A 26,983-nucleotide genomic window follows, 5' to 3' on the forward strand; every position below is an offset into this window, starting at 1 on the left:
CAGTGTATGTGATACAAAAGTTTTGTTCAGATTGGCCCACCTGTTAAAGAGAAGATAGGATATATACATGTACCCTAGGATCATTATAGTAAGAATTTAGGAACAAACACATCTGAAGATGTCAGTGATTTTTTTATGGTTTATTCAAATCATGTGAATGAAACAGAAAAAACAGGAAGAGGAGAATCACACAAGTACTGGAAACTGCAGTCGTTTAAGACCCTTAAAACGGGCCTAGGACCAAGAGTCATGTGCCACTTTAGGAAATTTGTTTCAGTGCAGTTGCCATAGTCCAGCCACCACAGGCTTTAAGAAAGTAGTGCATCTGGAGCAGAGGGCAGAATCACATTAGATAATATTTATAGTCTGTTTCAAATGAATGTATTTGATCAAAGCTCATTCATTGGCTAATAATCTTTTCTGGACCATAGCATAGAATTTTCGTATTCATGAAAATAAAAACTTTCTTCTGACAGCAAAGTTTGCCAAGGGCTGTAATTCTTTTCAGTAACCCTAAAGCCATTAATGTGCATGCACAAGTCTTGTAATTGTTGTATATTGCATTCCAATGATTTGTTTTTGTTTGTTTGTTTGTTTTTTTTGTTTGTTTTTTTTCCTCACCAACCCACACTGCACTGCTGCCCCCATGACGCACCTTCGCTTGCTGGTTTTTGTTAATGCGCTTGAACCCCATTGGCCCATTGCCATCATGTGCTCGCTGCCTGCTAATTAAGACTCAGTCGGCTGTCAAATCACTGAAGCGACCCCTCGACGCAACTTTTGATCTGGTACTATGACCTTTCACCTTTTAGCTTGGCATGCAGCTGTGGTGTGATAGATATAGTTTGAAGCTGTGTTTAACTAACTAAATGAGAAAGCACTTAAGGGTGATGAACTGATTGTAACCTTTGGTTTGACGTTTTAAGATTAAAAACAGATTCCAATCACATCAGCGAAGAATATGTGACAGTGGCTCAAAACTGGAAATGCACTACATTTTCCAATGTCAGTTCATCACCTTAAGTGAATCTCAAAAAACACTTCACTGGAAGCATGAAAATGCAAATGTTTATTGTGGTATAAGCTATGGTAGTCTTTGCATGTGTTGGTCATTTCCCATACTGCATGTGTAACTGGTAAAGAGATGTCATGACAGTCTTAACATGGCGTATAGTTTACTATTATCATGGAGCTGACAGCGCAACTTTCCCTAACTACATCATTTCCATTGGTGGTCCAACAATCTGTGCTTCAGCTTATATTAAGCAGCTGCTAAGTTCTCTTTACAGAAAATTCGAGTTCTCAGCCAGCAAAATATTGACTGTATCTACTGTAATATTCTAAAATCATGTAAAAAGGTTCATGACAATATCTTGAGGACTTTTATGCTTGTCGTAAGATATATGTCACACAATTTTTTGTCAGCTAGCACCTCTGTCCGCCTGCTCTGACAGAAGTAATGTAGTCCACTGCTTGCTTGCCAATATATTTGATCGCTGTTTTGATGGGCAATTTAATCTTCTAATGAATTTCTTTCTTCTCTCTGTCCTGAATGTCACTGCTACCATACTTTGATTTCCCTCACTCCCATCCTTTTGTTTTGATGTTGTCCCCTCTTCAGGGGCTCCCTCCCGTCTTGCCTCCTTTACCAAAGAGACCTGCACTTGAAAAAGCCAACGGTGCCACCACTATGTTCAATGCTGGTGTATTCCCGTACCAACAGGCCCTGGCCAACATGCAGTTTCAGCAGCAGGCTGCCTTCATACCATCAGGTAAGGTCCGAGTCTTCTTTAACTGGTGTTTGTTGCAGTTATCCTATTCACATTTCACACTCCTTTGATTATGGTTTGGTATCTGCACTGACTGGCTGAATGTGTGAAATGATGGGGGAAAAACTTGCACAGTGTTATTTGCACATATATGTACTGCATGGGCATAACTTTGGTGTCACAAGTGGGAAGAGAAATAGTCAAAAGGTTAATTTTTTTTTCATTTATAAACAGGCAGGCAGTGCTAGGATGTCTTTACACCTGTATTTTTTTTCTTTTCTCTGGCCCGAGTCAGTTCATGAGTTTGTAAACTTGTAGCTTTTCCCGGTGGTTTGTTTTGTTTTCACACACGGAGAAATCCAAGTGAACCAAAGTGCTTCACTACAAAAACAACGTGAAAATATTTAGGCTGCTTATTGGCCAGATGAGTCTGGGGCTGGAGAAACAACAGTAAATACAGGAAGAAGGTGCTGCATTCTAGACTAGAGGAGAGTTTATATTCATTTCACGGTTAGTTGTTTGCCCGCACAGACTTTGGCACATTTATAGTACCTTGCCGCATTCAGAATACAAAGCATACATGGTAACGGGAACTTTTTGAGCTCAAACTTGGAACGCAGTTGGGTCGGATCATGTTCACATGAAAAACGAACTGCTCTGGAGTCCATTCGGAACCAAAGGGTCTCGGTGCGATTGTTTTACACCCGAGTCCAATTACTGTTTTCACATCTGCCCAAATGATCGCACTGAGGGAAAAAACAAACCAGAGTTTCAATGAACTAAGCACTGCAGGTTTTTAAAACACCCTTAGTAATACACATAAACCATGCTCAAAAGATCATCCTAATAAACAGGAAGCAGTAATTTTGAATAAGATGCAACTGAGATAAATAAATCAAAGTTTTTATTTATTTAAATATTTATTAAAATGTTCATTAAGTTGACCATTTGATGTTACATTTACATGGGAAATATACATTTAATTAAATTAGTCACAAATCAACATTTTGGGCTCAAAATGTTTTGTGTGGTATAAAAACATTATAAGACTTTTTCATTATATAAAATACAAGGAACAGCAGGAGCAAGATATGACTTTAATTGAACTGAAATTCTGAAAAATGGGGCAAGACAATCCACGACTGCTGGAACATGAGGGGCACTTCCTCACTCTCTGCCAGTGTAAATTATACCCAAGGTGTACACTACATGTGCATGCACAAAATGCACACGCACACAGCTTTTTAAAATGTTCTTCTTTGGGCACTGCATAGTCATCTTTAACTGTGCCCCATATTCTCCTGTGACAGCCTAACAATAGCCTGCCATCGATTCCCATCTGTGAGACATTCAGATCCTCAGATCCTCATATGTCCCACTCTATTGGACTGTCAGATCACTACAGCTACACTGTTCGAGGGCTTAAAAAGCAAGCCATTCAAACCTGTCACCGTACAAACAGCTGCCATGGCCCTGACAGGAAAATTGGGGTAGTGGTAGCGTTTAATTTGCCCTTCACTTTAATGGAGAAGTTGAACAGTAAACTGGGGTTGGCCAGCAAGTTTTGTTTTCTTTTCAGTTTTTTACACCTCTTCCCACTCAGAACTTGCATGCATATGTTTTCTTAAATATGCAGTATGTGCAGTTACAGCAACTGCAAGCCATGAAAGTAATAATAACCAATGCTGTTATATAATAAGCTGTGGCCACTCTATGAAAGAGTTCACATGTTTACATCCAGAATGAATCCAATATTGTCTGACTTTGTAACACTTGTAATGCATTTTGCTGATTTCTTCTCCCCCCTATTCACTCCACTCCCTGTTGCAATGCATGATGGGCAGGCTCGATATTGTGCATGACACCTGCAACAAGTGTTGGTAGGTGCCAGCTTTCCTTATTGATTATCTTTGAACCCCATTGTAGTCACTCTCATTTAACTCACCACATAAAGTGAGCACAGTTTTTTTTTTTAATTTAGACTTTGAAATGTACTCAAAATGATATTCAGTGTATTTTCAACACAGGCTATTCAAATGTAAATTGCAAATTTTGATTGTGAGCATACTTGTGTAATTTCAATTGGAAATGATGTGCTTTACTTTTCTGTACTGTAGACCTCTTTGCTTCACCACAGATCTGTCTGTCACCTAATGCTTGTTGCAGTTCAAAATCCCCTGACCCCTGCTTTGTTTAACTTACATTTCAACCTCTTTAACCTCTTGAGCACCTCATTATACTGTCCGGTTATAAATGCCAAATAAACATGAGGATTTATCAGTGGTAGCGGAAGAAAGGATAGAGATGTTGTGTGAAGTTTATGCAATCCTGATTGTACTGTAATTTTTGCAAAACCCAGTGAACTCTCTTATTCAGTTTTGAATGCTCCCCGCCAAGAAAATAACACGCTGCCACCTGATATGATATGCTCGTCCAAATTTCAATTAGCCGCTATTTAAATAATTTCCCTGACGTTTCGTTTCTTTTTCCACAGCAGGTGAGTTGCTATGAGTTTACGCAAATTGCTGGGATATTTGTAGATAGAACGTTAAAGATTGCTAGAAAGCAGACAATAAATCTGAACCTGTTTAGATCTCATGTTTATCAGCATTCTATACACAGACATACAAATGAAGTGTCAAGCATTAAAAGCTTTAAATCTGCTCTGGTTCAACTGCCTGTGTGATCTTTCCCCCTCCAAGTACCCATGATGCACGGTGCTACCCCAGCCACTGTGTCTGCAGCCACCACATCTGCCACAAGTGTTCCCTTTGCAACAGCAACAGCCAATCAGGTTTGCTCCTCTCCTGCCTTCTTTCACAGTCTGCTATCACCTCTGACTTTTTCTCCTCTAATCGTACAATTTCAATGTGAATGAAATGAAAAATGCATGAGTGGTGCACAAGGCTCACCTCTGGTCTTTGCTAGTTATTTCTAAATATCTCAATTTGTGATTGTAGACATAATCGCTATGCTTATGCTTGTTAGCGGTTGTGGTTTTGTCCTCATTGCAGTAGACCCTTCTGTTTATTTCCCTCTGTCTTCCCATTCCCCCCTCCTCCCCTATTTGTCTTTTCTCCTCCCAATCAGATTCCAATAATATCTGCAGACCATCTGACTAGTCACAAGTATGTGACCCAGATGTAGAAGTCTCAGAACAGTATGTACTGCACCTCCAGCACCTCACACAATGCATTCGAACAATAAATCTTTTTCCTCTGAAAAAGACCTCCAAACCCCTGATGTGACAGAGTTGCAAAAGCTTTTTTTTGTTTGCTTTTTGGGGGAGTTAAGGTTCTAATCAGGAATGTTTTTTACAAAATAAAATTGTTTACTTACTTGGTAGCAGTTAGAAGAGTAGATTACGTCTCCTCTCATATTTGAAGGTTAAAGATGAAGCTGGAGTCAGGAGCTGCTTAACTTAGCTTAGAATAATCAAGAGAAACACAGCAAAACAGGTAGAATTAAAAAAAACTAAATGAAATATGAATAAATAAATGTATTAAAAGCTGCCAAGTAGAGCGTCGAGTGCTTATCTGTTTACATTCCCTCCCTGCATGTTGAAATTTATACAGTAATGTTTGCCAATATTTAAAGTTGTGATTCTAAATGGTTGCTGGAAACATTAACTAGCTTGTAAGCTGCCAGCAGCTACAACATGCCAGGAATAGCAAATAAGCTTCCACACTATCAAACAGCACAAGCCAACAGAGATGAATTAATATCCTGTTTGTCTTGTATGACTTGGCCACTGTGGAAGTTTTCACAGTGATCCATCAGATTTTCTTGCGCTCCTGGTTCCCCGCTGATGAGATTTACGATATGATAGTCATCATACAGCTGAACTAGATCAAATTAATTTCAGCCACTCAGTGTTTGCATACTTTTACATATTTTTTCAAAATCAGTATGAAAACCGTAAAAAAAAATCTTGTTTTCTTTTTGATACAGCTGTGAATATCTCAGCTCTTTAAGTGTTTTAGTAAAGTAGAACATAAACAATGTATTATAGAATTGATTGATATAACCTGTGTCGATATAAAACTCATAAAAATAGTTAATATTAATAATATGAAATAATATATGAAATAATAAAATACTAATAACGTTGATGACAAATAAGTAACATCAAAAATGTCAAATATCACATCTTGTTCTAAAGCAGCTTGTGCTTCTAAGAAATATGTTCATATTGGACAATTGTGCAGCTAATGGGTTCTAATATTCAGTAACAGTGCATGAAATAGTCTGCCTCCCCTCAGAGATCTTCATTTAACCTTTTTGTTTGCCTTGATTTTCGCTAACTATAACTTTGTACATTATTGTACAAAAGTTTTGAGCCACCTCTCATTCATTAGATTTTGTTTTCAAGGAGTTTGACACAGCTGCCGCAGTTCAGCTGATCCATCATAAATGGATCTGCTGAATGGTTTTCAAGAAGCTGTTAAAAAGTAAATTTGAATTTTTGATTCAAATCATCATCAATATGCAAAGAAGTCAGAAGACAAGTACAACAGTGAGCATCTACAGACCTCTGTAAAACAGTGTTGAGGCTCTGTCAAAGTTTAGAGGTGTATTTCAGCCTGTGGTGTTGGAGAACATAACTGATGAAATTATCCTCGCTTTGATCCACCGTGCAACACCATCCGCCTCACTTTTCAGCAGGGCAGTGATCGCAAACACACTGCAGTAACAACAGATAGAAAAACAAGTGGAACATTTTCCAGTTATTCAGTGGTTTTCCAAAGCCTGGATCACATTATTGTCCTTCAAGAATCTTGTACAACTACTCCTGAACACTACTTTGTGTTTTTATCTATTGTACAGTGTCCTTGGGGGTCTTGAAAGGCGCTTTATAAATAAAATTTATTATTATTATTATTATTATTACTTGAAGAAACTGCAAGAGAGCTTCCCTTAGAGCGTTGAATAATAAAGGTGGTCATACCAAGTATTGACTTTCAAGGTTGTTAAAATGGTAAATTATCAGTTTTTGCCTTACATGATGTATTTCTATATATGATTGCACATTTTTTTTTAAAAATCAGCGCTTTATATGTATATATAAACAAATAATAAAACAAATGAGTGGTTCAAGTACAGTTTGTAATTCACAGTTACTATGGAAACCATACATTCATTTGTTTTAGACAGAAATTTTAGAAAGAAACTTCGAGGCTTCCATTATCAGCATTATTGTCTGATTGAACTCTAAGTCAGCAGTAAACTCACTAACTTTGCTTCGCCATTTTGTCGTTGCTCACAACTGACCTCCTGCACTTCATGCACTTCTTTTCAGATGGAGCTGCAGCGTGCTGGTGTCAAGTCCAAGATTAGTGGTCACCCTTCATGCTCGTAACATCAGGAGCGAAACGGAGGACCGAACTGGTTTGGAATAAATCTGCATGTTAACATAGGAGGCACAGTTTGTTAGAAGCGTTTTCATGTGTACTTCATGCACACTATTACACAACAAGAGAAAAGAACAACATCGCATCAAAGACTGCCTTGCGTTCTGTAGAGGCAACTGACCTTTATTCACCAGACACACTTTGAATGTTAACATAAGGTAAATGTGTGGAGCAGTCGCTGAACACGTCGACTGAATCGGTACGTCTGCTGACCAAGAATCATGACTTACGTTGTGCGTGTTTATTCATCGGTTGTTGGTCTTTTGTTTACACAAAGGTGCACCTTGTATTTCATTTGAGGAAAAACGAAACAAATAATCTGACTGAATCACATATGCATGCACAATGATTTTGTTAATGATTTGATTTTGTTAAACCTGATATAAGGGAAATTACATGAGTGCACTCAGAGGCAAAATAGCAACTGAATGTCTGTGAGGTGTCTTTCAAACCTTTGTAGCCTACCTTTCTATCTCTTAAGCACATGTCTTTAATGTTGCAGGCCTCCCTGTAAAGTGCCATACATCTCAAACTACATGAATGGTATAGAAGCAGTGTTACAAAGTGTTGCAACTCAACGACTCCCTTTAATACGTCTCTTTTCTCTTTTGGACAGCATGAAGTGTCCAATGTCATAGCCCGTCATTGTCTGTGATTCCCTAAGAGCACCATCGCCCCATTGATTAGATGACCGTCCCCGGATCGTGTGCTTTACATAAATCTTCTACTGAATGATTAGCTTTTCATTTTATTTTCTTCAACTTTGTTGTTGATGTCAGTTGTTTAGACGTGAAATGTCTTGACTCGTAATCCGAGCTCTGTGCGGCCATTAAGTCTGTTGACTCTAAACATCAGACGAGTAGACTGTGAGATCTCAGCCTGGGTGAGAGACCAAAGAAGCTCTCTCAGCGATGAAACTGTTATGATGACACCACAGGGTCAGGATCAGATGATGTCCACGCTGCTGTGAGACAGAAGTCAAAATCTACAGTGTGACTGGCAAATACGCGACCTGTACGACCCGATTTGTTTTTCATTGGTATCGTTATTCATATTTTAAGACAGGTTAAAGTAAATTCAGTGTAGTGTATATAAAGTCAGACATATTTAAGAGTATTTGTTCTTATGTCTACCTGAGAACTGTTTTTCAGATAGTCAGCCAAAGTCTTTTCGTGTCACTGTTGTTAGGTGTTGTGGATAGACTAGTGGGGCTAAATTCTTAAAAATATGTAGCCCAAAGAAGGATCGAGTGTTTGGAGTAGATCTCTAGAACTCTTTATGTTATTTTATTTTTTAATATTCTGGGTGTTTTTTCAGGCATAGTCAATTGGTGGAAAGTACAGGGAAAGTGGCAAGAATATAAACGATTGTATAACTCATCCAAAGCCTTAGAATGTATTATCGGGTCAGCACAATGCAACATGCCATTTTGAACCATCCAGTTGCCTAATCCACGCCATATTAACACACAGCGAGAGCACTATGTAACTGTCACTTTTTTTGTCTGTGTTTTCTTAACTCTCTTGTGGTTTTCTTTGTTAGACAACAACAATTGTTTGATTTTTTTGTTTGGATGATTTTTTTTGATATTAGTTCAGTTTTTCAGTTTGGCTTATTATATTTATCTTTCTTATAATGAATATAAGGTACAGTGTGTGTGTTTGCGTGTTCCTCATGCACAGTTCCCTGAAATTCCATGTAATGTTAATTTTCGTATGATTACAATTGTAAACTCAATATTTTCTACGTTATGCATATTGTTGAACTGTATGCATATTGTTCATTTCGCTAGTCTTTTTTTTTTGTCTTCTTTGAACAAAGATGTTTTATATGAGTATCTAAAAGTAATGAAATAATAGAACAGAGAGGCCCAGGTTGTCGCTGTGGCAACCGTCGCCAATAAACGAGTAATATTTTAACGATTGTAAGGTTTGTAACTAGTCATATAAGAAAAAAAAAAGACTATTATAAAAATCTAGTTCTTAGATGTTTAGAGTAAAGATGTTATTTTCTACTGTATCCATTTCAAATAGTAACTATTGTTTTAATGTTTTTACTCTCCCTGGAAATTGGGCCATGTTGGAAAACAAGCTGCATATTTGATCACTTTTGGGGGCGTTGCTGGCGGGGTCAGGTGAACGTGGCGAGTAGGAAACCGAGTCTGAGCTCTCGTTTCTTACCCAGCCATCTGCAAACAACAAGGGTGGGGTGGGAAATCTTGAGGTGATAATGGTTGACTTTTTTGCACTTCTGTACATAGTCAAAAAAGAAAGAATCATGTATATTGAGATCTTATTTTGAATAAAAAAAATAATGTCTATCAAGACAAGGAATTTTGCTAGGATAACAAAAAAAAAAAATCTTATGAAAGGCTGAACAAAATTGCTTGCATCAAAAGGGCACCGAGTTCTCACTCTCCTACCCCTTTCAGAAAAGGCCAAGTGTTGCTCTTCTTTTTTGTCAGCAGCTTGTAGTTTGCCAGGTAACCTTCCGGAGGAGGCGTCCACTACCCTCCAGGGTAAGGGCCTGACTGGGTTTGTCTGGTCCCCCAACCCGCCTGTACTGCACAGGTGTGTGTCATGGCCACGCCCGCCCAGGCCCAACCAATCACAACACGTCCTGTCTCTTTACTGTACTCAGAGAGGAATGCATGTTAAAGGAAATACATATACAGTTTAAAAAAAGAAATCACAACACAGTAATATTGATTAAGAAAACATTTACACAGAAAGATGTATTTACAGTATACAATATTCTATCAATGTAATGGAATAAAATATATATTAAAAAAATATAAAAATAGAATAGTGGTTTATTTAAAAAAAAAAAGATTCCTGAGAATATACTCACTGAAGTTTCACCACTTGGAGAGTTAAAATACATGCAACACAAACACCATAGCTATAAGTATGTTCTTTATGTTTATGTAAGCTGTGCTTCTAGTAGATGAAACTGACCGAACCCGATCGTAGTTCAACATCAGGTCAGAATTTAAGAATAACTGCAGAATGATATACTGCTTCGTAGTTTGGTTATTAACCAGTTAGTTTGAAATTTTGTCCTGATCACCTTAGTCATCTCTCATCTTCTACAAGCACGCATGCTTACGTTTATGATATAATGTAAACTGAACTTTTTTTGGTTTGTCGTTTGTTTTCTCTGCTTGTAGTGCTAAGATGATGTATTCTGTCTTCTGCTGCAGTTTGTTTCTGCTTGTTTTACTGTTCCGGGCCCCCTGAAAGGATGCGTCATGTTTGCATACCAGCCACCTCATCTGGAAAGCGTGTGTAGAGAAAACTACTGATTGCAACAGTCTAAAGCCATAAAATCCAATCATCTGAATGAAATATGAGAAAAATTATAAAGAGGTGGGGTGTGGTATGTTCTGGATCTCACAGGATTGTGTTTGCCTTGGTTTTTATTAACTATAGCATCATGCAATAATTCCAGTCATGGAGGTAGTTAGTATAGCTTGTGGTGTGCTGTGCCAACACTGATGGATGTGTGGAGTTAAGAGAAAAAGTACGTGACCCATTTTATTCACGGGGCCTGCATTGCTATATTTGATTCTTGCTGTTATGAATAAAAAAAATGTAATAAAAATTTACAAATGAACTCAAGTAAAGGAGAATTTGTTTAAAATGTGTCGTTTCATTTGAGCTCAAGGTTGGGATGTTCTGGGTAATTTAAGGGAACACAAATTACAATACTAGAGCTCGTTTCTGTGCACAACAAGAAGCGAGCGGCTGTCCTGGCTGTGTGTAGCACAAGCGTTAAATGAAGCTTAATGCAACATATTCATCTTTATTTTTGTATTAAAGGGAATGTCAAACTTATTTTACATTGTTGGCCACATACAGGCCACTTTGTCCTTTGTGAGCCACACCAGTGAAACCTCCCTTTCTGTCATTGTTAAGAAGTTTAACCGCGCACTGAAACCCTCAGTTATATCTTCAAGAAAAAATAAGCACTATTTCAACAACATGTCTCTGTTTTTCTACAGTAAACGATAAAGAAATGCTTCTATAGTAAATAGAAGAAATCTGTTAGAATGACTCTTTGGGACTGAATTGTGAGTAGTAATAATTTTCACTTTAATTTTTTTCTTTCTTTTTTGTTGAAACTAACTATAAAAAAAACATGTTATTTAAATGTTGATCTATTGACATCAAATGACTTCAATAGTCTAGCGTATTATGATTGATCCCAGGAGTTTTTATCATTTAAAAAACTACAAAACTTACAAAAATACAACTAAAAGTCTAAAATGTTTGTCTTTGTTCATATTTTCCAAAGCCTTCCAGTGGGCCCGATTTGAGTTTTTGGTGGGGCGATTGTGGCCCCCGAGCCACATGTTTGACATGCTGTATTAAGCAGAATATTCAGTGTTAAACAAGTGGCCTTTACATGTTTCACTGTAACACTTCATAATACTTAATTTTATTTGAAATTATTTATATTTACCCACAAATGCATAAATGTTGTTACACTAGAATTAGAGAACAACAAGTCTTTTTTTTTTCACAAGAAGCAAATAATAATACTCTAAGTAAATTTAAGTAGTTTGTTATAATCTGAAGCATTGAATAGTTTTGGGGTGATTTTGCAGCAAAACAAAAGATATTTCCCCATTTTACATAACCTTGCCTAACAGGGATTTTTTCAGGAAAGGGGACACTGTTTTCCTGTATTCTCCTTTTGAACTGTATTTTTCAACAGTGATTGTGAAAGAAAAACTCAATTGGCTCCACAGACCTGCACATTTTTTCTCTTGTAAGTTACCTTTGCAACAGTGTTACTGTTGCATCTAATTCCACTGTGATTCCCATAATAACAGCAATGTATTTGCGACGTTTTTTGGCTCAATGGCGCCCTCTCTTAGAAGTCGTGGCTAAAAGTGGCAGCATTAAAACATTGCCTGATTCGAGAGAGGAGCGTGAGTGTGTTGTGTTTGAGGCATCTGTAATCTGCCAACCTGCCTGACAGGTAGGCCTACACATTCTGTTCGTATCCAAATAAAAGAGCAGTATTAAAAGGTAAACAAGTCTCTCTCTCTCTCACACACACACACACACAGCGCAGTACAGTAAATTTAGTATCTGAAATGTGTAAATATTGTTTTACTGCAAAATTACCATAAAATTGCACACTACTTACACAGTACTTAAATTTACTTACAATATAATTATGTCGTTGTTTCCCGTGAAAACCTAGCTTGTTACCCTCTTATTCTCCCTTTATGAGGCTGTAGCATTTTATTTTCATTTACATTGTAATTGAAAATGAAATGCCTTGAAATTCTATTTCATTGCAGACAAATAAAATTTCTGCCTGCGACCTGTTTTTTTTTTTTTTAAAGACAAAGCTGTTTCCGCTCTCTCTGCCAAGCTAACGCTAATGAGCTGCAGGCTTCACCTTTTAGTTAATTTAAGCGCTTCTGTTTCAGCAGTCATAGCTGACTACAACCACACAAAGGATGATGTCAAGATACATGACAGCCACCACACAAAATCAGTAGGAATTTAATGCAGTATTGTAAACTCACATTACAAACATGATAGGTCTTTATCGTGTACAGTTAAAGATTTTTGTCTTCAAATAAGATACGTGTAATTTTTATGTACCCCCCCCCTCCAGCCAGCAATTTGCTACATTTATACTGTAGCATTCATTAAAATCTTGTTTTATCTCTCTATATATGATGGATCAGTTTGTCCTGCCTGCCGAAATTTCTAATTAAGAGGAAAGATTTTAATTGAGATAGAGATGCAATAACCGATAGAATCTAAACGTGACTTGGCTGCAGTCTTTTAAAAAGCAAGCTATCTAATTAGAATGAGGAATTGTGTGATTTGTTGGCACAATACTTTAATTAAAGGAAGATTTTGTAAAGTTTTATGTCAGCATTTTAGTCCTTAAAATGACCCCAGAGTTCTCTAACACTGGTAACGTTTCCTTATCCCATATAATCCGAAAGGATCTTTAATCAGCCAAAACAGAAGATGTTGATGAGACAGTAAAGATCAAGTTGCCGCGGGATTACACCATCTTTGCTGTCAGCAAGTTGTATTTCCAGTGCTCAGGAGCCACAGGACAGACCACGTGCATGTTCACACTCAGCCGTCCTCTTTGTTTTTTGTTTTTTAATTACACACTCATAAAAATGTATAACTTCAAGTTTTCAGGAGCTTTTTGGTGTCGAGTTTTTTTTTCCCTTCAGAGACCCAACACGTATGCTGGACCATTATGTTGATTCAAAAGTGCGATTCAAATAACACCCACCAGATGGCACCCTCTCTTTGTGAATTAAGGCTTCTGAACAGTTCTTTTTTTTTAAATTAGTAATAAGTCTATATATAGACTGAAATGATTGCTTCTGACGCTGTCCCTTCCTTTGGCCATACCAATATCAAGTAAAGGAGTGCCTAATCTATTTTAGATGCCAGTCTTTTTTCTATTCAACAAAGCCTGAGCTATTATTAATAACCTATCTAAATATTTAATATGCCCACAACTAAAAGATAAGGTAATGTAGATATCATAAAGGATGGTTCTCTTAGTTGAATGGTTGTTCCTTGCTAGTTTCTTTTCAGTCACTTGGAGCTGGTTGCAACTCTTAGGCAGACCGCAAGGTGGTCATACTAATTTTCAATCTTATCTTTTAGTTAATAATTTTTATGGCATCCAAACAGATCTCCATTCATCCTCAAAAAAGTGCTGCCCGGTTCAATGTGCACTTTTGAAAGTTATGACAGTTTTTAGGTTCCATAACTTTCTGTTGATGCCATTTGCTCTGAAACTTGACTAAATCAAACAGAATGACAATGAGAGATGTCAGGGAAATTACATTATGATTAGACTGATAGAAAAATGTTGGGAAATCAACCTGTGGAACTTGTAAGATCTGGTGGGCTGCTGACCCAACGCATCAATTTCTGGGGAAATGTTGACAGCACTGAAAGGAAACTGTCAGGCGAGGGCAGATTATCTGCTTGAAACAAACAAGAAAATCATTAGAGAACATTTTGGATGGTTGAGGTTTCTTTACATTGTTTGTTTTCCACATTACCTCTCTCCCCCCCCCCCCCCCCCCCCCCCCCCCACCCGGTCTTTTAATAAAACTATTTTACCTCTCTCCCTTCCTTCACTCAGTGATAAGCCTCCTTCTATTGCCTTGTCCTCACTTTTCCTTCTCAAGTCTCTCTCTCTCTCTCCTTCCCCCTCCCTTCATCTCTCTGTCCAACGGCGTGTGGAGGTTTAATGAAGCAGTGCTGATCCAATAATGGCAACTTCTGTCGCCTGCTGCACAAAGTATGATATATGACCTCATGTCCTCAACACATCACGAATCTCACTTACTACTACCCCCTCAACATGTCGTCGTTTTTTTTCAATTAGGTTCCCTTTAAAACAATATATAAAGCTGAATGTGTGTGTGTGTGTGTGTGTGTGTGTGCATTGTTTGTGTGGATACAAGAAGACTGAAACCTCCAGACAAGTTGCCATGTGGACAAAAAGCAGTTGCACTCTGAGCACTCAGCCATAAGTGTGCATTAAAACACAATAAATATCATTTAATGAATTTCCTCTCAGGGGAGAAAAATGTTGAGAAGTGTAATGAAAAAAAAAAAGAGTCCTTCTATTTTTAAATTATAGATACAGTGTAAAGAGCAGTGTGTTTGCTCTAGTAAGGGGTTAGAAAAGCAGTTAAAAGTGACCCAGTAATGGACTAATGCTCTGACCTCATTATGAAGGCACTCATGAAAGGAATAGGAGATAGAGAAAGGGGAAGAGAGCTAAATAAAGGAAGAGAGGAAAAACAAAATGCACAATGACATTAAAGGGAGCGCACGTGTTTTTCATTTAGGTCCAGAGGTAAATAATAAATCTTAGAAAACAGGCATCATAAAGGGATTTGTGGCAGGTAATTCCAAGGCTGATAGACAATGATCACAAAGACAGACAGCATAGATTATCACTGTCACCTTTACTTTAACAGAATGATTTTATTACTTTGCTCTGTTGTCCGATGTCCCCACCGTCACTTGAGTGATGTCGCTGTCTCTCCCTCACTGCTGTCTGACTGCTGAGTCACTACGACTTTCACTGACTGCTACGTGGAGCACAGCTGAAATGCTCGATCTTCTCTAGGGTGTAAGTGGGATGTTGTGTGTGTGTGTGTGTCTGTCAGCATCCAGGTGTTTGTTTACAGAAATGTGCTGTGTCTGCTTACAGTAAGTGTCTGTGAATATTTTCTTGTGTTGGTGGAACAGAGACAGTGTGGAAGAGTTTCCGCATGTTAAGCTAATCGCATCTCCTCCAGCAAGAAGGGAGGTATCGATCCGACCAGCTCAAGTCCATTGCAGAATCTCTGCAGCTCTCTGTTGCTCTGCCAGTAACACGCATGTGTTTGGTTGTGTTTTGATATCGTGTAACTGAAGCCTGTCCAAAGATGCTGGATGCATAGCTGCAATTTAGGCCTGGCTAAAAACCTTGAACATTTTAAGCTGTAAATTAGAGTGAGATCAAACTTCTCACTTATGTGTTGATTTCAAAGCAACATCTTGACAACTACATGATTTTGTATTAGTTTCATCTGCAGTAAAGCTATGGTGTCTTTTGATATTATAAACTACTAAATGTTGTTTCCAAAAAATTTTTATGGATCATGTCCTAGTAAATACAATAAACCATTTCCAGGCCAAGACTTAATGTTCGGAGTGTGAGTTACTTTTTGCAAATAGAGGTCATAAAAAACAAAATCTTTCTCAGATTGAATTTCACCAGACACAATCTGTTCTTTCCTCTCCATGTGGACTGTTTAACAGCAACAAATCAAAGCCAGTTTAAATGTGATTGGCCAGTAGCACTCAGGCTACAAGAGGGGATCATAAGTCTTGTAACCTTGTAAGTAAATAATCTATTCTGTCCCATAAATTGACCAAAAATTACCTGCAAATATCTTAAATCAAATATTATAGGAACCTTTTAGGGAGTATGACGGGATGTTGGTCCCTCGGTAGCACTATCCTCCTCTCTGGTGTTGGTACTAACAAGGTTTGAGTCTTGCTTGCTTGCTACATTTGTGCAGTGAAAAGGTTAGCAACTTTTAAGAAAGCCTTCCCTGCCAACATACTAGTCTCTTCATAACTAGTTGTCCTGCAGAGGATTCACATGGCTACATATGGGCCCCTCAAGGTGCAGCACACACATGGACTTCCCCACCCCTGCTGGACACCAGTCTGATGCAATTGCACTGATTTACCATACAACACCACCAACTGGAACTCAACTCTCCAAGCAAGACAAACTTCTATTGGGATTACGCTTTACCAGCTTAGCCACAAATCACAAGTTGTTGGTAAGCCTGTAACCTACTGTATCTTGCACCAGTGTGTTGAGCGTACCACCGATGGATGGAAGTCCCCTTGACTTCTCAACAGCCATCTATACTGGGGACAGTAACAGACAGATGACAGCTGGCTGGAGCTAGTTATAAAGAGATGATGTGCAACACATTTTGCATCCAACCCCTGCATTTCCCAGGTCAGGAGTGGGCAGCAAGCAGGAAGCATACTGTCCCACTGGTCCCAGGTTAGAAGCCTTGAACCAGCCTTGGATGCAAAAAATGTGCACTCTAAGCCAGATACAAACTACTAGTCAAAAGTTTGGACACACCTTCTCATTTCATTTTTTTTAATATTAATTTATAAAATCGAAGCAAGAAAGTGGGCACATATGTCCCATTTCATAATTTATATGGCAATATAATGAGACAAAAAGCAATCAAATCAACTTTTAGGTATATAGTGTGTCCTTTAGCCGATACTGAATAGAATGTAGTTGACTGAATATTTTAGCTGTTAGATAATGTAAGAAGAAGGGGGTACATAACAACTGGCAGAGCTTTTTGTTGACAGAATATGGGTCACACAAAGAGGGTAGTGAGGGCACAGCTGTACCCAGAGATGAACAGCCACTATTCACTTGGTGACAGGATGTCCCTCGGCATTACGTGTAGCGCACAAAGACGGGAATAAATGAGAGAGACTGAGGGTCACCAGAGGCATGCTATAGTATTGGCACACTGTATGATATCCCTTATTGTGAGTTAATTCGCCGGACGTTTCTCCTTGTAGAGCTGCAGTGCTATTTGGGGAAATATGAAACTGCACTTGGGAGGACCTGATGGAGAGTAAGAGCTGCACTGAGACAGACAAACCCTAATCCTAACCCCAAAAGAAAAAATCTCACAGTGATACCAGAGCCCACAGGAAGAATGAGAGAAAACAAAAATCTGTTACAACAGCTGCTATGTCGGCCAAACTTCAGCTTTGTGACAGGACTGTGGACTGCTAGAGGATGAAATGAGGAGTCATGAGTGAGAGGCCAGAATGGATTCAAGTCAACTCTTTCACAGTGTCACCCTGCATGCAGTCTGCGAGGGCAGAAATGGGAAAAGGTTGGTCGGGATCGCCCTTTCACAGGCTTTGAATGTAAAGACAGAGCGGAAATCAGTATGCTGCTCATGTTTTGTGTGTGTATGTGTATTACCCTTAAACCATTACTCTGATTAATGGGTTTCCTCAACAGCTTATTCTTTTCTTTTACCCCTCACTCTTTCTTATGTAGTCCATCTGTGTGGTTCTTGTTTCGCTCATAAAGCAGCCTGTTCACTGAGGCTATCAGCACAGCGACACTTGGCACCTAAATCACAGATGGTTTAATTAATTCACTCTGATTTAGGAAGAGTCACAAAGGCAGTTTATTGTAAGGCACATGATATGGCAGATATATGTATGCATTAGAATGCTCACTGTGTTTCATCAGGTTCAGCTTCATTTATCTACTTCTGGTTCTGCAGCTGACACTTTTCTGAATCCCAAAAATATCCAATAAAGACTTGCTTTTTCATTACTCTCTGGGCTACATACAGGTCTTCTAAAAACCAAAGTTTGACGTTGTACAAGTATATACTTTCTTGCTGTGAGTGGAAAGAAAAGATTGATTGACTCTGATTCTGGGAATGTACAAATGAAGCTAGAGTGGTCCAGTGCTCTAATGGTGACATAAGCCATCATATGCTGAGCATGGCTTAGTGCAGAAATGTGACCATCTTTTTATTTTTCCCAAATCCTTAAAACCTATATGTCTTTTTACATTTTAGGAATTGAGTGCACTACTACTCTGAATTCTAGGCAGTGCATTACCTACCTTTGAGCAGAGCAAAATGCAAGAGCAAGCTGTTTCCCTAAAGCCTTGGTCAAAAAGGCATAGAGACCCCTGGCAACCACAAGTCATTCGGGAAAAATCTGTTATCCCTGACTGGTTGCTGGCTGTCGCTGGGTGAAATCAGTCGCAAAAAGGGTGCCTTGGCAAAAAACCTCTTTGTGATTACTTTGGTTGCTAGTGTATTGCTGCACTTGCCTATAGTTGACTTGTCTGCAAACGCTCACCATAAGCAGAAGTGAAATTGGAAAAAGTGAGACTCAAAAAGGAAACATGCTGCAATCCACATGTTTCAAAATGGGCAACTTAGATTTTGAAGGCATTTTCAATTTCTGTTATACTTTTCACAGTTTCACTATTGCTCAGTCAGTAGTTGGAACATGTTTTGGTGTCCTGCAAGTAGGGACAATCATAGCAGTCTGCTAGCATTCAAGTCAATCACAAAGGGGGGGTTGCGGTACAGCACCGTATTTGCAGTCAATTCACAGAATCACATAGAAACTACAAATTCACAGCAACTTCCAGCAACTACTCACAAGCTGGTCTTAAAGTGTCCATTTTCCCCTTGTGACCCGTGGTTGCCAAGGAGGTCTAGGTCTATATTCACTAGCTGGACCCACCCACCCTCATTTTAGGTTTGACAGCGTTTTAGTAGGTAAAGGTGAATGGCTTGGACATGAGTTGAGCTGCGGTTTGGGGAAAGCCTTGAAGGGTCCCCAAACGGCTCATGTACTAAACAGAAGTGAAGGAGTTAAAGAATTGAAAAGGGGAAGGTGGGTGGGGCACATCAACGAGAATGAACAGCTTGTAGAGCTGGGGGGACATATATAGATGAGAACCGGAAGGAGCGCGTTTGGAGGTGTGGTCCCGCTCCTGAAATTCCGATACCTTATCTCCAATAACTGAAATCTAAGCTCATTTCTTACTCGCAAACAAGTGAACAAACAACCTAGCAGCCTTCTGTTACTGTACATTCCATTGCGTCTACTGTAAACAAGTCATTAGTAGTGACTCGTTTTTTCATCGTCAGTAAAAAAACATAAATGAGATCAGTCTGCATAATCATATGATTAATGGCCAGATGGGAGAGTGGTCTTTACTTTCTCATGTAACACTTTGAAAAAGAAGAAAGAAAAAAGTGAATTTTATCAGTTAACTCTTTTCTAGCATGTCATGCCACATCAGATTTTGGGACTCATGCACCTCCTCCTTGTTTGTTTTTGTTCCTGTTTTAGCTTTAATTATTTGGCACCAACAGGAAACAGGAAGCATTTATTGCCGTGCATACAAAAGACAGCTATCACAGAACATGTTTCATTTCCTCTGGTTTCCTACATTTGTTTCTATTTTTTTTTTCATCCCTTGAACTCACACAGTATACAGAGTACATCAAAAGGCTCATTAAACACAATCTTTGTACATTATGTTAGTATTTTTAAAAACCCACCAGGGTGGAGAAAAATAGTGCTTTGCTGTGTGTATAATCTCTCTGCTATTTCCTGTTCCCCAGCCCATCCCACCACTGTGTTCCTTGATGTGACCTTGGCCTGACTGTATTCACGTAGACAGCCAAAAATAAGGCACGCAGCTTCTTATGAACCTGGTTGTGAATAATTTTTAAAACCAGAGTGACAGTCAGAGACACCAAAAAAACGAGCATCCCCTGAACCCTCCCCCAAAACCACAGCTCCTCAGGACACAGTTTTTATCTGGGTCACTGTTGGATTGTATGATTGTGAAAATCAAATAATCTGTATATCTGCAGATCTACTATTAATAATTAGCAAAAAATCACCAGGTTCCAGTGGATGAAATGAAGGCGTGTTTTGAAGTTGGACCGACACGCTCTCGTAATCCTTTCTCTTACCTTATTAGGCACGGAAAAATGGTGCTCACCAGACCATACGGCTATCTAATGTGAAGTGAAAAATGTAGCATAACTTTCCTTTGGTTTAATTTGTGAGATATGCTGGAAGGAAAAAAGACTGGAGAATGTGAGGGAAGGGGAAAGCAATAGTTGCAGTAAATGAATAAGGGCATCACAGAGTCAGTGAATGAATGACTGGAGAGCAAGTTTAAAATCACAACTTTATCTGTAAGTAAGCAGTTCTTCAGTACCACTGGAGCACAGATTTGCTTCCCATATTGAGACAAATTAACATTAGCATTGTCTATAGTATCTGCTACTTAAAGCCATTAAATCATAGTTATCAGGCCCACTCATGTCCTTGTACATGATTTTAAAAATTGCTTTCTTTAACATCCCTAATGTCCACCAACTCTAATGCCTTGAAGTCTCCGACATCATCATCTCATACAGCTGCAAAGCTGTGAAAAAATATTTGCCCTTCCTAATTTTTTCTTCTTCTTTTTGCACTTTAAAGAGATCATCAAATAAATTTAAATATTAGACAAAGATAACCCAAGTAAATCAAACTGCAGTTCTTAAATAATGATTTTATTTATTTAAAAAGGTTATCTAAACTTATCTGTTCCTATGTAAGAAAGTAATTCTTATTAAATCATGAATAACTGTGATTAACTACATTGTTTGGGAAGCTGAGTTCAATGTCAGTAGCCACACCCACACCTGATTACAGACAGACCTGCTGAATAGAAACAAAATCATATAAATAAAACCTGTCTGACAAAAAGAAGTAGGCTAAAAGAGCTCCACAAGCAGCACATCATGCCACAATCTAAACAAACAGCTGAGAGAAAAAAGGCACTGACATCTGTCTGTCTGGAAAGGATTACAAAGCTGTTTCTAAGTGTCTGAGACAGCAAATTAAGAAAACTTGCAACAATACTGAACCTTCTTGGGAGTGGCTGGGCCATCATAAGTACTTTAAGAGCTTATTAACTCATTAATGTCACGAAAGAATCCAGACCATCATCTAAAGAACTGTAGATCTCACTTGCTTCAGTTAAGATTCATGAATTAACAATGAGAAAAATGGCATCCATAGGAGAGCTCCACTGCTGTCCTTACAGCCCAGAAAACCAATGCAGACCAAAAAGAAGACAAAGGATCATCCCACATTTGCCAAATGAATGAATTCTGCTCTCTACTAGAAAAAGGAGAATGTCTGGTCATCACTTCATGCCCCGAAGCCCAAGCATACTTGAGTTATGCAAGTCTACCTCTGAATGGCTAAAAAACAAAACAAAACAAAGAAAAAAACCAAGCAAAGTGAAAGTAAATCTTATTGAGATGCTTAGCCATGATTGCAAAGACACTAAAAAACCCTCTAGCTAATTAAAGCAATTCTGCAAAGAAGAGTGGGACAAAATTCCTCCGCAGTGATATGCAAGATTCAGTGCCAGTTATTGCAAACACTCAGTTGTTAGTTCAGTTCTTGCTGCCAAGGGAGGCACTGCTACTAATCACGTATACGGCAGTTTTATTTTCCCCACTGGGCCGGTAGTTTGGAGACTTTTCCCCTAAATAAGTGAAATGTTTATTGAAAAACTGCACTTTGTGTTTAAGCAATTAATTTTTTTTATAGAAAATTAAAATTTGTTTCAGAATTTGAAACATTTAAATGGGTCAAATATGTAAAAGTCATCAAGGGGCCAAATACTTCCCAGCACTGCATGTTTAAAGCAGTGTTTCCCAAACACCTGCCGCAGTGGTGTGCCGTGAGACATGATCAGGTGTGCCGTGGAAGTTTATCTGGTTCCACATGATTAGTACTAAAGAGATCGGCGTAACGGGCAGAACAATTAAATTATCTTCCACTAGAGGGCAGCACAACTACCTGCTCTAATTAAATGTGTTGCCAACTGCCAGGAAAACAGGAGAAGATGAAGAAGAAATTACATAACAATCATGTTGTGAGACCCAGATGAAGGCCCTAGCATGATTAGTAGTCAAAAGAAAGCAAAGAAAGCAAAAACGATATACTGGGGACAAACCCAGCCAATTCTACAGATCGCCGCACGGGACATTCGAGAAAAATAAATGAAGATTAACTTTTGCAAGATCCCACAAAACTTTTGCAAGATCCTGAGTTAGGCTGCATCCTTTGGAGGCCGCATTTGAAGGCTGATTACGTCTCAGCCAGGCTACGAAGGCTGTCCCAATTCGAAGGCTGCTCCAAATGCGTCCTTCATTTCCCCGAATTTGATGGATGAGTCGGGAGTCGTGGCCCAATATATCCCAGAATTCATAGCGCGGCCCAGGCAATTCCACTTTCCAACAATGGCGGCAGCTACTTCGTGTTAATATTACTCTTTCTGAGTCACAAAATAAACTTTTCAGATATTTTCAGGCGAGAATGTAGCTGTGTAAACTTCAAATATTTGCTCGGTTCATCAAGACGTCACATATTTGCAAAAGTGCTCCGAGGTTTTCGGAGACTTCTGTTACCCATCAGCTCGAAGGTGACTGGGAGGTTGAGGCACACTAGAGCTGGCGAGAACACCGCATTCCCAGCACATCGTACCTCGACCTCCTGGTCAGCTTTGAGCTGTCGGCCTCCAAAGGATGCTGCCTATTTTGCGAGATCTCGCAAAGGTAATTTGGGATTTCTCAAAAGTTCATCTTCATGTTTTTTTTCCTCCAATGTCCCTTGTGGGGCAAGGGACAATTCCTCTATACCTGGTGCACGGGGAAAAATTATCAATATGCTTTTTGTGACATTTTTTTCTTTGGATGTGTGCCGTTTGATTTTTCTAATGTGAAATATGTGCAGTGGCTCCAGAAGGTTGGGAGACACTGGTTTAAAAGGTTAGACCTTCAGCTGTTTGTGCTTTTATTGGCATATTAAAATAGTTTTTCTAACCTTTGAAGCCAAACTTCACAGTTACCGTTTCACACTCCAAAAGCTAGATACTTTTAGGAAAGTTATTCATTCTCAGTCTGAAATAATTTTTTGGGGGGCTACTCAATTTGAACCTGCCTCTTGGCCCGCTTCTCTTCATCTCCAATTATATGCCTCAGAACTCCCATGGTGCATTGCTGCCTTCCTGTTCTTTCATTGCCTTCAATAATAAGAAAGGATGAATTGTTTCACTTCTTGGCGCTCCCTCCTCTCCAGATGTAACACACTGTTGCTCCCTTTCTCCTTTCATAACTGCCAGTTTCCCTCTCTGTTTGGTGCTTTATATTCTGACTGTCTCCCTCTTGTCGTCCTCCTCCTCGCTTTTATTCATTCACCCTTTGGTCCCTTTCTCTGTACTAATGCTTCCCGTCGTCACATCTCTCTCCTCTCTATGTGTCGTCCCTTCATCTGCCTTTTAAGCCTTCTTCCCTCCTGGGATTCATCCATCTCCCTACCTCTCCTGGTGCTGAATACTGATAACTCACAGTCTAACAGGGATGGCCCGTAACTGCAACTCCTTCTAAAACCTTTTCATATAACACATAATGTTCCTCATTATTTGTGAGACATTGGCAAGCTGATTCGTGGTAAACCATGGATATGATGATTGAATCAAGAGGGAATTGGAATTTGGTTAATCCCTATTTGAAACATGATAAAAAGTACTTAATTGCATTAATTTTCTTGCACGGCTAAAGGCAAGTGTGTGTGAGAACGAGACACGGCGTGCGAGTGTATAAGGACATAAACTTGTTGCATCATGCCCGTTCCATTTTTACCCTCTCATTTTTCCTTTGCTCACTCAGTCTTCCTTTCCCTCTCTTTCATTGTTATTGCTGATTATGCTGTAAAGCCATGAAGCACGTTTAGACATGCTCGTTTACACACCGTACAGTACCGACTCTAGAGAAATGAATTACTTCTTACATCTGATGCTTTGTCTCAAATATAATAAATCTGGTATTTTTCACCAGTGCACATTGCTTTTAAAAATCCGGCACCTCATTTATCAAACACTCGGAAGCAGTTTTACACCAGTTTGCATCATTAATGGGAAAAGTTTGACACTTTGTTTTCTCTTTTCTTTTTGCTCCCTTTTACCCTCCGTTTGTCACTGCCATCTTTAATGGCCTTGCTTTATTCCAGTTGTGTGAATCAGAGCTTCTCTGGTGGGTGATCACATTTGTAACATGATCACAAACATAGCGAAAGTTTCAAATAAAGAGCTCTGTGCATGTGCAAGCAAAAGGCACAGCTCTCCATAAGAGTATTTCATTTTTAAACAATGCTTTTGTATTTGTGGGAATATTACAATAGTTTGACCTTCTTCAGGGACAAAGCACTTCATCAGAGCACAATATGAAGCTGGATTTTCTGCTATGCTAACGCATTGATAATTGTTCTTAAATACTCGACACTGCAGTTTCAGTGATACATATATGCATTTTTACATGCATTCCTTAAATTGTGTTTCCTAATTTTTATTTATTTTTTTCCTGACATTAGATAATTCCCACTTGAGCAAATTGGAAGAAAGTTGGCTTAAAGGAAGGCTGGCTTTAAAGTGAAGGAAGTTAAAACGATCTAAGAATAAACACGTGAAGCTGCAACAGGTCTGTGAATTCAGATGGCTCTTCCTTTCTTCTTTCATACCAGAGAGGATATTTAATCAAACAATATAAAGTCACGTGAATATGCACAGAAATATCAACACATTTTTTACTCTTTAGTGCAAAATTCATGGATAAGATTTGTAAAAATGAAAGTGATCCTTAACTATTTGAGTATAATGTCACTTAGTTCTGTCCCCAGATCAATAGAGGCTCTCCTGAAAACATAGTAATGTACATCCTGTATATTTAATTAAGCTCCTTAGTCTTTGTGAGTCAGCATTAGCTCCACTATATTGCCACACAAGAAGCTTTACGCTAATGCAGCATTAGCCTCTTTCACTCCCACTTTGCTTGAAACATCTCAGTTTCCTTTTGTTTCCAGTCACTGGGACAACAAAATTAACAGAAAGCTCTCTCCATTATTCACCCTTACTGCTAGCTTTCCTACCCACCACACTACTTTGAACTCACTTTGGGCATGGTTGATCATTTGACCCTGCTCCTCTCATATATCAGGTTATGTGCCTTTGTCTCTGTCTGTTTTTACAGGCTCGCTGTTGAAAAATGTACTTTGGCCTGTAAATGGTTTTCCTTGAGGTAAACAAATAAAATTGGGATTGGATAAAAGCATCTTTCATGGCCTAAGGGTCACACTTAGTTTAACTACTTGTCATCAGCACAGATTTTATTTTACTGGTTAAGGATTACATGAAAGTGTATAAAACTGAAATGTCTAGTCAGCTATTTCCTGATCCAGCTGTCATGTCATAGACTTTAACTGGTTTTGTTTAGACTGTAAGACATCAAAGTACATGCACACAGACCCATGAACAACCACAAAGTCTATAAATGTAACGAACATATGTGTACAAATATCCCCTGTAAATTTCATAATAGTTCATAATATGCACAATAAATTGTGAAAAAGATTTCCTGTATCTTTGTTCCTGGTGTGTGTGTGTGGTGATCATTTTGCAAAAACAAAAAATACTGTGCACTTTGGCTTGTGACATTAGAAAGCTCTGTTTCTTGTTTAGGGTGCTATAGTTAATATTACTTTAAAAGAAAAAAAAGAAGGTAATATTGAATTATACACTTTCATGGTCTGACTTTGCAGATTTTTTAAGTGTCCATTTAAATAGTGCCATGCATGTCAGAATTTTTTAATGGTCAGATGGTAATCCTTTTAAATGGTAAATGGTAAATGGCCTGTATTTGTATAGCGCTTTTACTAGTCCCGCCTAGAGACCCCAAAGCGCTTTACACGTCCAGTCATCCACCCATTCACTCTCACATTCACACACTGGTGGAGGCAAGCTACAGTTGTAGCCACAGCTGCCCTGGGGCAGACTGACAGAAGCGAGGCTGCCATATTGCGCCATCGGCCCTTCTGGCCAACACCAGTAGGCGGTAGGTGAAGTGTCTTGCCCAAGGACACAACGACCGAGACTGTCCGAGCCAGGGCTCGAACTGGCAACCTTCCGATTACAAGGCGAACTCCCAACTCTTGAGCCACGATCGCCCCACGATCCACGTGGGGATCACTTTCATCGTGGCTCTGACATTAAAGACTTCTAATGTCAGACTGTGGAGGCCAGTCATCTCACTACCTAACACATTAATGCATCCACAAAGATATTTCAAAATTTCCTTTTGCTTTATTCAGCGTACTGCAGCGGCCCACTCCATTAAAGCATTTACATCCTTAATTGCCAGATGACTTACTCCCATTCACTGGAAACCACGAATACCACCAGCTGAAAGGTCTCTGTACTTTTTGAAAAGGGAGAATAAGAAGAGGATCAGCAACTGGATGAGATAACAAATCCCTAAACTGTGATTATCTGAAGTGTTTTTTAAAATTTTTTCACCAAGTTTGTTGAACTAAATTATCCAGCATGGAAGTATTTTGCCTTATACCAAACTGCTGCCTGTTGTTGTAGGTGTCCATACAAGTGCATACTTGTTCATGACACTGAAGCTTCTATGTGAACAGCATCTCACCTTAGATTCAACTTAAGAAGGTATTTAGGCACAAAAAACATCTGTTATTAACGTGTGCCTTTTCACTCAAAATCTTTTGCCCCACTTGTTAATCAGCTCAGATTTTGCTGAGCATACATGTGGCTCTGATA

The 26,983-nt window shown here is 38.9% G+C and overlaps 1 protein-coding gene across 5 annotated transcripts in view; it reads left to right on the forward strand.

Annotated features, from left to right (window-relative positions):
* LOC102800179 (muscleblind-like protein 1) overlaps window positions 1–10,795 on the forward strand; it is a 66,745-nt gene extending 55,950 nt beyond the window's left edge. For 2 of the 5 annotated variants that reach the window (XM_006795301.3, XM_006795300.3), the window contains exons 6-10: window positions 1,622–1,772; window positions 3,614–3,649; window positions 4,472–4,563; window positions 4,860–4,929; window positions 7,069–10,795. In XM_006795301.3, coding sequence (XP_006795364.1) covers window positions 1,622–1,772; window positions 3,614–3,649; window positions 4,472–4,563; window positions 4,860–4,916 — 336 coding nt within the window. In that variant the 3' untranslated portion in view covers window positions 4,917–4,929; window positions 7,069–10,795. Of the gene's footprint in view, window positions 1–734; window positions 789–1,621; window positions 1,773–3,613; window positions 3,650–4,471; window positions 4,564–4,859; window positions 4,930–7,068 lie in introns of all 5 variants that reach the window. The other 3 variants (XM_087851021.1, XM_006795302.3, XM_006795303.3) reach the window with 3 other exon arrangements.
* The last annotated feature ends 16,188 nt before the right edge of the window (window positions 10,796–26,983 follow it).

The sequence above is a fragment of the Neolamprologus brichardi genome, chromosome 14 (assembly GCF_056152115.1).
Source record: "Neolamprologus brichardi isolate AB-2024 chromosome 14, ASM5615211v1, whole genome shotgun sequence".
NCBI lineage: Eukaryota > Metazoa > Chordata > Actinopteri > Cichliformes > Cichlidae > Neolamprologus > Neolamprologus brichardi.